At 53.0% G+C, this 10638-nt stretch overlaps 5 protein-coding genes across 5 annotated transcripts; 2 read left to right on the top strand and 3 right to left on the bottom strand.

Annotated features, from left to right (window-relative positions):
* Positions 1 to 1032: 1032 nt before the first annotated feature.
* On the bottom strand, positions 1033 to 1284 carry CCOS01_17096 (uncharacterized protein; the record flags this gene model as incomplete). Its single annotated transcript, XM_060465230.1, has 1 exon — positions 1033 to 1284. The coding sequence occupies one exon, from the start codon at positions 1282 to 1284 to the stop codon at positions 1033 to 1035; it is 252 nt and encodes an 83-aa protein (XP_060304217.1).
* Positions 1285 to 3581: 2297 nt separating this feature from the next.
* Positions 3582 to 4235, top strand: CCOS01_17095 (uncharacterized protein; the record flags this gene model as incomplete). The annotated part of the gene is made up of 1 exon (XM_060465229.1): positions 3582 to 4235. One exon carries the CDS (start codon positions 3582 to 3584, stop codon positions 4233 to 4235), a length of 654 nt encoding a protein of 217 aa, XP_060304216.1.
* A 287-nt stretch (positions 4236 to 4522) lies between these two features.
* CCOS01_17094 (uncharacterized protein) lies at positions 4523 to 5837 on the bottom strand (the record flags this gene model as incomplete). Its single annotated transcript, XM_060465228.1, has 3 exons — positions 4523 to 4584; positions 4829 to 5243; positions 5403 to 5837. The coding sequence occupies 3 exons, from the start codon at positions 5835 to 5837 to the stop codon at positions 4523 to 4525; spliced, it is 912 nt and encodes a 303-aa protein (XP_060304215.1).
* A 534-nt stretch (positions 5838 to 6371) lies between these two features.
* On the top strand, positions 6372 to 8216 carry CCOS01_17093 (uncharacterized protein; the record flags this gene model as incomplete). The annotated part of the gene is made up of 4 exons (XM_060465227.1): positions 6372 to 6498; positions 6550 to 6609; positions 6659 to 7639; positions 7690 to 8216. 4 exons carry the CDS (start codon positions 6372 to 6374, stop codon positions 8214 to 8216), a joined length of 1695 nt encoding a protein of 564 aa, XP_060304214.1.
* A 544-nt stretch (positions 8217 to 8760) lies between these two features.
* Positions 8761 to 10497, bottom strand: CCOS01_17092 (uncharacterized protein; the record flags this gene model as incomplete). Its single annotated transcript, XM_060465226.1, has 1 exon — positions 8761 to 10497. The coding sequence occupies one exon, from the start codon at positions 10495 to 10497 to the stop codon at positions 8761 to 8763; it is 1737 nt and encodes a 578-aa protein (XP_060304213.1).
* Between the last annotated feature and the right edge of the window lie 141 nt (positions 10498 to 10638).

The raw sequence follows: 10638 nt of genomic DNA, 5'->3' as shown, positions 1-10638 counted from the left end.
ACAGCACTTGTTTACCTACTAAGACCCTTTTTGCATACCTCAACCAAGTAGAGCGATGGATTTCTGGCTATCCCGCGGAACCACCCGATCTTATCCATGTCAGCGTCTCGTCAGTGTCTAGACCTCCTCCGATTGAACCCCAAAATCGTCGTCCAATGACGCGAGATCGAATAGCTTCGTCTTCTTTGAGGCGCCTTGAGGTCCGCCATTTTCTTTGGGCATAACTGTCACGATGCCGATGCAGCAAGTGTAGTCGCCCAGAGGCATCGACGTGAAATGACTTGGACACAATCCTTGACACAGAGCGTAGAAAGTCGTTCTCCACGTTTTATGCCTTACTCACCTCCTCCAATAGGCTGTGGGGACCTGTAGCGTAAACCACTTTCCAGCGAGACAAGGTCACTTAGCTATGATAATGGGGCGTTTGGCGAATTGATTACCAGACCAACAGTCCAACTTGTTGCGAGATTGCCGACACATTTGTCATGACGCTGCTCAGAGGTGACGAGACTCACCAGAAACTACACACTTCTTGTCTAGTAGAATGAATAAGTAAAGGCATGAATTGACTGCATGTGCGAAAGCGACTACGCGGGGCTATGTTGCCGTCTGCATGGCCAGCGTTGTTCGGAGAAGTCATGAACCCCACTTTCGACAACGTCTAGTTATATTACATGCGCTGACGACTAGCCTTTGTGCCAACATGATTCTGAAAGTCACCGTTTCTCACACTCTCGACACAGCCGATGATGCCTTGGTATTCGCGTCACCCGGACTCAGCCAGTCAGTCTCGTTCCATGTCGTCCCCGACGTCGCTCGCCATCCACCCGCCGTCGTGTGAGAGACAGAAGTATTATTTGCCTCTGTCTCTACTGGCGCCAGTAGCAGGGCAAGGCCCTCGCATGAATTCTGATGCGATTGAATCAAGATGTCCTAAAATCGTGTTTCAGGTCTCCACGGTGGATTGTTATCGGTGAAAGAAAGATTCCCATGTTGTGGCGAGATTCGTGTTGTGCGCTTAGAAGTTGCCGTTCACAGCTGCGCCATATCGTGTTCCAGGCTTCTGATATAGGCACCTTGGTTGTCCAGGGTTTTCAGTTGTAGCTCCCCAGTCTCCCTCGCGCTGTTGATCTCTGCTGCGAGCCTGCGTATCGTTTCATCCTGTGCTGCAGCGTGAGCGCGGCAGTGATTAATACTGGCACCCACTTTGTCTATGACGAGCGTGACAAGTCCTGGCGTGAGATCATCAAGCGAGGAATCGACCATGTGCTGCGGCGCAGCCATGGCAAAGATGGATAGCGAAGAGCGTACGGGTTTTGATTCAATTGTTGATTCGCCCAAAATGTTGGCGGCGAACTGTAACCGGCCAATGCAACTCTGGACGGTGAACGCTGATTACACGAGAAGCCCTTGGCGACATATCTTACTAGCGAGCGGTTGGATTGAACTCTTTTATCGACATCCAGACAGCTCTGGGCTCTGCATCGAGTTTGTACCCAGAAAACTGCTGGCCCGAGGAGGCAATTATGGCTTTCGAGGTCATAGCCTCCACCTTAGTATGCTCGTACTGTAGCTCCAGTACAAGCGCCTCCGACTCAGATCTCGTCCTTCATCTGGCGCAGTGGATGGTCCTACCATCTTTTTAGTTGGCGCAGACCTTGTAGCCATGGGCCGTTTCAGTCGCAGATCCCTTCCAATTCCGCCGGCCCGCCATGGTCGCAGCGCATTGGCCATCAGTACAGTAGACAGATAGAGAACCATAGTAGCAATACGCGCAAGCCAGTGAGCGCTCTCGTTTTTTCTGATGATCGCGTTCTAGTCAAGTAGGTTTGTAAAGCGTCCCTTCATAGGTCAACGCGGAACGTAGCCGAAGAGGGGGGAGGCTTTGAATCTTTTGTGCCAGAAAACGACAGGTAGTCATCGTCCCAGGTTCGTGAAGTTCGGGTCGACATTGTTTCTTTTTTGGCGGCCGCACAACTTCGTGATATGAGATCAAAGATATCCGTAGGACTTTCAACTGCTCGGGATTAATGGCATGGCTAGAAGCTGGGTCTACAACCTCAATCCTCCGCCACTCCGCTAAGCGCGTCAGGCCACTTAATTTGCCATGCTCTGGATACACTTGTGATCAAGGGGAATATTCGTATACGTACTTTGAATACACCGGGGTCTATTAGCTCCAAGAACAGGACGAAGAGAGGTTGAATCACAAACGCTAGGAGGCACAATGAATTGAATAGACAACTTGCTCCGTGTCTGTGACTTTCGCTTGAACATGGAACAATGTTTTCGTCGCATTGCCTGGAAGACCGATTCTCCCGGTTGAGACGTCCTTTCTTCAATCAAAGACCCCTGTAATCATGATTAATTTCAAGGTCATCGTGTAGGTATAGTTTATGTGCGACCCAGGTGTGCTACTTGGAGGCTTTGTCGTGACTCGACCGCAAGCCACGCAATTCAGAGAGCCTCAGTCTAGCAGTGCGAAGTAGATCTTTGCATCTTACCAAGTGGCGAGGCATATTCGATTTAACATGTCATCTTCTTCATCATGTGTGCAAATACAAAGGCCGAACCGGGATGTTTCTGTCCAATCTGCAAGACACGGTATGTATCCAGCAACCTGAGAAGAGAGGTGGCTCGTTCTAGGTACACCTGTGGTTTTGTGTTTCCTTATCTCTCACGCATAAGACGGACAGGGAAAGGGTCTTCTATCAATGATCTCACCGTTTCTGTCACGATCACCTACATTAAGACGTCCATTTTCCTAGCAACACCGTTACGTTGTCCGATAATGCTAAGACACGGCCAGGCTTCATTCCATGTACAAGAACTGGCTCCAGCATCTCTGGTTACGCCGTGTAGCATGCTAGACATGAACTTGTGTGGACAAGTGTAGACAAGTGATCCATAGGGGTCAGGGAAAAGAGAGAGGATGGGGAGGAGAATGGAAGACTTAACCCAATGGGCCATGGTGTACTGTGCTCCACGAGCCGACCTGATGTGTACGTTGGCTCGCATCTGCCAACGTGTGGATACGCATGCATCCCTCCCTATGAAACTGACCCCCGCGTCCTCTTGCAATGGTACCGGAAGAGCGAAGACCAGATAGCTCTTGTACAGACCCCTTTTCCGGTGGGTCTGCTACAGGTTACGGTTAGGAAAGATGGCATGCAGCTAGTTTTTGGTGTATAAAACCAGCGCCCATTCATCTCATCCCCCGTTCTTCCTATCTTGACCTTCATCCTTGCATCGTTCTGACACTGATTCATTTTAGTTACCGCTGTCCAAGGAAAGCCTCGCATGTCATTCGATAGCCAAATGGGCATCATCTCATAAGTGCTGGTAGTTTAAAGTCTGAATTCTCAACCTCTTGAACACCGACGCGTCTCCGAGTATCAACACCCATCACAAAAACCGGTGAATCAACCTTTTTGGAATATCTTGCTGCGGCGAGGTTTTCTCGGTACGAACTCCTTTTGACACCGCAATCCCCCTTTCCCAGCCATCCCAAAGGCCTATCTCCAAGTTCTCTATAGTATCATCTGACATCAGCATTTCCTCCAGATCTCTTGGTTGCAGAGATGGTGCACGCTCTCACACACACCTCGGTGGCGAATTGCGACCCCCGAGCTATCGCACCTATCATTGATCTGGGCCCTACGATCCAGCCATGGCTGGCTCAGACGCTTCGGAGCGTTGAGAAACAAATGGAACCACTCGACAGCGTCCTCCATCACCAAACATGTATGATCAAAACGCTCTCGACTCCTAAAAGCATTTGGTATCTTGCATGCATCATGGTGCCCAATCCTCCAGAGTCAGAGCTACGCCAAAACCTTATTCAAGATGTCGAGCGATTGTCCGACTTCCGACTTATCCACATCGAGGCATACATCATTCACGTCGACATGAGGGATCGGGACAAGGTGGCCTTCAAGCTGACCACCGAGTCGATCAACTCCCTTGTAGAGTACTACGAGAGATACCACCGCGTTGGTCTCGTGGCGAAGATGCATGAGAGGTCTGGGAATGATCGAGTGCGGAATAAGGTGCCCGAGGACTTTGCACGCGCCATCAACGAGTTCGTGTACCGTACACATGTCTCCGCTTTGGGAAGTCTCGAAGAGGACGGAACCGGCGAGTTCCTTGTCAATGATAGTGAAAGGGTGAAGGACATCATTCTGGGCATGATTGAATCGCCTGATGGGACCTCTATTATCTCTCGATTATCTTGAGAAGAATACTGTCAAGCCGTTTGTTTCTCTATCAATCTTATTGCACCGGCCAGCTTGATAGGCACCCTTCCAACAAGTTACATAGCTAAACTTCCATAGAATTATGTAGAAAACTGGCGTTTCCCGAGGTCTCGCTTTATTGACTGTTTCTCACACTAATTCGTTCTTTTGAACCGCCCAGCTGCGCACGTGCACTGATCACGGCGACACTTTAACGAGCCGAACCAGCAGTATCCACAAGTGATATCGTTCGCCGGCTACCCGTAAACTTGAAGATGTCTTCCTGTTCAGCATGGTGAAAAGTCCGTCCCAGAAGATTTGTAGATTCCCTTGATGTAGTAATGTAGAGCTGTGATTTCTGTGCGTCAGCTACTTGGAGTCAAAAGCAAACTTCTCAACAGTATATGCGCTCAGCCCTAGCCCTCCAGCAGAAGACTCTGTTCAGGTCTGTATTTCCAAGGATACGTATGTATCTTCACACTTGAGGACGAACACAGCCGATTCATCTCAAACGTTTGGCAGGGAGGAAGGAGTGACCTACTTTGCCTTTAGGAGTAGGGTTTACCACAGCCCAAGGGAAGGGGAAAACGCACAGCACCATGGCAGATGCGTCTCCAAATCGATCCACGCAGGCTCATACTTGGAACCCCCAAGAGGCCATGCTGCATCCCACATCATGGAATAGGAAGCCTGGATGGTGGCTGTGGAACCCCATTTCTGGAAGTCAGGGATGTGCTCGGCCAACAGTTGATTTTGTAACGAGTAGGACGAGACGCCATCTGAAGATTGGGGGTCGATACGGCTTGCGGGACGTCTGAGGTTCTTGCTCCGGGCCTTGCGAATCCTCGAGACCAGAGGTTTAGGGGCCACCATTCTGTTTTTCTTGGTCGATATGACGGGGTTTTTTCTCCTTCGGGAGTTTCGGTAGTTATGCGTTGGACGGATGCCCTCTACGAAACAAGCTGCGAGACTCCAGCGAGACGTTTTGCCTTCAAGTCGTTGGAATGCCTAAGCGAACAACGTTAACCAATTTCGCTTCTATGGACGTACGCAGGCGCTGTCACTTTTCGTTTCTGTCTTCTTTCTAGTTTCCGAAAAACGGAAAAGCAGAAAAACAGAGAAAGATTCTGGAGGCAATCCGAGCAGGCTGCAAACATAAGAACTAACCTGGTTCAGACTAAGGTTGGAGCGGACACTATTCTTCCAGCCTCGTTGCCGTTCCTTTGGCTTCTCGGTGTTATCTATGAACCACTGATAGAGGTCCTTTAACGTCATTTGATGTGCGTCTTGGCTGATGAGCGCCTTGTATATCAGATCCGCATACGTTTCTTTCTTCTGTTTCCTGCCGGTCTCGGCTTGAGCTGAAGCAGGTGACGCGCTGGACCTCATGCCTATGTCGTCGAACACCGTGCTCGAGGCAAGTTCCAAAGGGAAGATATCTGGCACACAGCAGGATTCCAAGGAAAGGCTACCATCCCAGTCGAAGGAGTCGTTGCCGAAGTCATGGCTAGCGTCGAAGGTGGCTTGGAATGGGAGAAGCTCTTCCCCATCGCTGATAGATGTTGACTCCCGAGGATATGAGGCAGCATCCCGTAGTTCCATTGTTAGCGGCACTGCCTGGGAACCGCAAGATAGACTGGGTGACGTGGAGTGAGGACGCGGCCGATGGACAGTGAATGAAGTCGTAGAGACGTCGGAGGCGCACTGTGACCACCGAGAACATTGCCCCTTATCAACGCTGCTGCCGCGCCACGGTAGAGCAGCAAGGAGACGCTACTACCGAGGCTCTTTCTGCGACTTAGGGTAACAGAAAGGAAATTTGACGTCTCGGACGTGCCAACATCCATTTTGGTCAACATAGATTCTTTTGGCGCAATTTACTTTCGGATTCGTCGCCGAAAGACGCCGCGGAGTGGGTCCAAGGCTGGAAGGAAGACCATGCCGCACCCGACCTGGAGGAAGAACATAATTTTACGGTTTATATACATCACCTATGGCGATCAATGAGGGAATCCACAGTCAGGAGTCTTCTCACACACGTAAGCGGAAGCGTAGAGGATCCCAGCACCGCCCTGTATAGAACCATCACCCTCCTGGCACCGACATCTCCAATTCAACTGTCCAACAACTTGCGAGATGTTGTCAACACCTTTCGACGGACGGTGCGATTTGTGGAATGCAGCAAGGGAACCGCGGCATGAAGTCACTAAGGATGCCATTCAGGTTCACTATGGGCGGGCGAGAGACCTCTGCCGCAGAAGTGGTAAGTACACGGAGCAAACGTGTCGAAACGACGTCGTCTAATCGGCTACAGGCTTGACGGTCTACGACATCCTCCACCTCTCGCCCAACTTCTGGCGATTTCACTTCGATAGTACGTCACCCTCGATCGCAAGGGAGTGTCTGATGCTAAGCCACTTTAGTGATCGCCGCTCGAGATATGACTGCATTCGTGATCGCGACGATTCACTTGAACCTCTGTATCGGAACAATCGGCCGTTTCGCAGATGAGCGACCGGATTTAGCACCCCTCCTCGAAGATTTGCGACAGTTCAAAGTTTGCGGCGAATTCATGTTGACGGAAATCGATCACGGCCTTGATGCGAAAAACCTCGACACGACGGCGACGATGCTCGACGATGGGTCTTTCGTGCTGCACACGCCAGCTTTCGGGGCCGCCAAAGCGATGCCACCAACCGCCCCTCTGGCCGGGATTCCTCGTATAGCAGTGGTTTTTGCGCGCCTTCTGGTCGAGGGTGAGAGCCGGGGCGTCAAGCCCTTCATCGTTCCTATCAATGACTCGACCCGAATGCGCCCCGGGATCGTGTCGCGGGCCCTGCCGGTCCGGCCCGGCACGAAACCGTTGGACCATTCCATCACGACATTCAACAACGTCGAGCTTCCTGCCGAAGCGCTGCTTGGTTCGTCCGCGAAAGCCGAAGACGAGCGGGCAGAGTTCCTGGACCAGATCTGGCGTGTTTCCGTGGGGACGTTGTCATTGTCCATTATGGGCGTGTCCGCCTTGAAGGTGGCCGGGTGCATCGCGGCCATGTACAGCCAGCGTCGGCAGGTCGGGGTCGGGAATCACGGGCAAGTGGTGTCTATCATGAGCTTCAGCACGCAGCAGCGCCCCATACTCAAGGCGCTGGCCTTCGGGGAGGTCCTGCATGCTTATGGCGAATGGACCGTCCAGCAATTCATGAACCCCGACGCCACCGCCGACGTCCGCAGAGGTCTTGCGACCGCATTCAAAGCACTGGTTGTGCGTTCATCTCGATTGCTCGTCGAGCTTGCCGAACGATGCGGGTGGCAGGGGTTATATGCCCACAACCAGATTAGCGAGCTGGCGTCTACGTTCCAGGGGAATTCAGTCGCAGAGGGTGACACGCTGGTCATCAGCATCCGTATGTGTTTCATGCATGAATTGAGATCCACCGACTAACTCATGGGACAGGCCTGGCGTCGGAGCTTCTAGCACAGAAATACTGCCTGCCTCAGCCGGGCGATCGAAGTAGCCCTCTGGCCATGTACGAGAGGGGAGTATTCGACGAGATGGCGGCGAGAATGGCCGCACTACCTAGCGGTCACCGCAGCAGCGAGTTCAATGCGGCGGTCCTTCCTTGCTGCCGAGCTATGGTGGAGGCTATCGGACAACGCATGGCCTACGAGGCAGCACTGCATTCTGGTAATGTGATTCCGGAAGTGCTCGATCTCTTCGAGAAATGTTGTATCCAAGAAGACGCTAGCTGGCACATCGAGCATGGCAATTACAGTCGGACACGGATCTGGACGGCAGAGGAGAGGGCGTTTACTAATTTGATGCCTCTGTTGCCGGACCTGGTAAAAAGGACCAATGCGCAAGACTACATCACAGCTCCCATCGTCAATGGCGAGGCCTTGGAGAATTTTCTTACGCGGTTGCCTATCTATGGCAATGAGTGGGAGGACACAGGAAAGCCGCCTCGGAAGGCGAAGCTTTAGATGTCGGTGGATGAGAAGGTCAGAGCTACGATCAAGGTGTATGTAGACGGCGCCAGCTGATCAGTTGCCGATGAACATCTTGTCGTGACCTATATTTGAGGCGATAGAAGGACAACGAAAGCTATACTTTTGCAGGTGTGGTTTATCAAGATTCAGTGAACGTCCGTAATGCCCAGATGCCGATTCGGAAGAAGGCTCAATAGTTAACAAGCAGATTCAGGCAACAACTTAGGCAACGTGTGCCCGAGGAACCGGTATCGTATCCATGGTTTCGCGATGTAGAAAAGTGCGCTGCCTTGCCTGAGGCTTACTTATGATAAAACAGTGGTAAAGACCAACACATTCAAGATATCAAATAGTTCCGTCTATATGACATTCTGACTCAGCGGATGGCTGATGCGAGGTAGACGATACATCTTTTTGGTCACTCTGGGCACAAGCATGATAACAAGGCACTCAAGAGTAAATCTTTCAACTTGGGAAACTGGTCATTTTTGACACGGTTGTTAGAATCTAGCCGACCGACCAGCACACCGCGATATCACTATGCATCTTTATCGCTACCTTCCTGACCGGGTAAGGAAAAGCCTCGCTCGCCCCTAGCCTTCCGCCTGTCGGACATGTGGAGTACCGCAAGATGAGCGAATGTCATAGCTGGGCCGAGAGTGACCCCGGCTCCCAGCGACGTAGCACCCATGACCGATGCCGATGAGTTGCCGGCCGCGTATAGACCGTCAATAGCATTACCACGTGTATCTACCACGCGCCCATGTTCGTCCGTCAGCAGGCCGCCCTTGGTGCCCGCGTCTCCCGGAGTCACCTGTATGGCGTAATATGGGGGTTGATCGATGGTTCCCATGTTTGGCCGCTTTGCGCTTCCGTCCCCGACGAAGAGGTGGTACTTGCTGCGGCCTTTACCGAACTGATGGTCGACTCCGTCGTCGCACGCCTGGTTCCACCTCCCAACCGTACGTAACAGACCGTTGGCTTCGACGCCGATTTGAGCTGCGAGGCTGGCCAGGTCATCTGCCTTGAAGATGTGTCCGCGAGCCAGGGCGTCAACCGGCTCGACCCTAGGGCCAAGCGACCCTAGAGTGTACCGATTCCGGTAGTTCCAGTCAAGTATCAACCAGGCAGTGGTGTCATCGCCTCGAGACCGATGATAGAGCGCACGACCCACGTCGCCGTACGGGTCGGCCTCGGAGAAGAGTCTTGACCCTTGCCGGTCGACAACAATGCAGTGGGGCTTGCACAGCTCGAACAAGGCGGTCGTGAGCCTCCCGCTTCCAGGATCGATGATTGTGGGGATCCACCACGCTTCGCCCATGAGCGACGTGGCCGCACCGACCTTGCACGCTGCTTCCAGAGCATCTCCCGTGTCACCTTCAGGTTGTGTCAGCGTCCACTCGGTCCCGATGAGGGGCAGGTGTTCCCGCCGCAGGTCTTCACGTCGAGCGAAACCACCGGCTGCCAGGAGGATCCCGTGGGGAGCGTAGACCTTGAACACCCCAGAATCTTTCGACTCCACAACAGCGCCACAGACGGCTCCCCCTTCGACGAGCAGATCCTTGAATTTGGTGTTCACCTGAACCTGGACGGCCGTACCCCCCTCACGAAGGCAAATGTCTAAGAGCTGTGCGACGAGTGAAGCGCCCATGCAGGTCGGCCTGGTCATGGTTTTGCTCCGGAAAACCGCCCGCAGCTTCATCCAACAAACTGTGAGAAGGTCGATGGCGGACGCGTAAGGCTTGGTCAGAATGGCGAAGTCGTGAAAGTAAGCCACCGGTGCCGAGTGTCCAGGCCGGCGCAGGCGATCAGCCCAGCATCCCAACGTGCCGGCGTCGAAGGGGCAGGGGTCTAGCGTCCGCCCGCCTGCCTCCATGGCACCCGAAATCTCCGGGTGATAGTCGGGGATTGGAGAATGTCTCCACCGGAGGCCTAGATGGCGGAAGAAATTGACCATCGCGGGTCCGCCAGCCAGGAAGGCGTCGATCCGCGCGGTGGTGGATTCCGGCCCGGCGCCTCCGCTAAGCGCAAGCGAATCTTGCAGATATTGGCGGGCGGCGTCGTGGGAGTCGTTACAACCGGCTGCTTCGGAGACCGAATTTTGAGGGATCCATATGGTGCCTCCAGAATACGCTGTTGTGCCTCCTATCTTATCGGTTTGCTCGATGACCAAAGTGCGAAGACCAAGTTGCTTGGCTGTGGCAGCGGCCGCCAGAGCAGCAGCGCCGCTGCCCACCACAAGAACATCGATTGTGTGATTGGGTGTCGACTCCATATCTCGCTTCGCTTAGCTGCGACGGGAAGAGTACTGGCGTCTGGTTTCATCTCAAGGTCGTGAGGATCTGAATGCTCAAGTTATGTACTCGTCGATACGTAGGCGCGCTACGTGGGCGAGAATCCCCGTACGGGACATGTA

Source organism: Colletotrichum costaricense, assembly GCF_030867565.1.
Source record: "Colletotrichum costaricense strain IMI 309622 chromosome Unknown Scaffold_43.1, whole genome shotgun sequence".
Lineage (NCBI taxonomy): Eukaryota > Fungi > Ascomycota > Sordariomycetes > Glomerellales > Glomerellaceae > Colletotrichum > Colletotrichum costaricense.
This window is presented reverse-complemented; position numbering and strand designations above follow the sequence as displayed.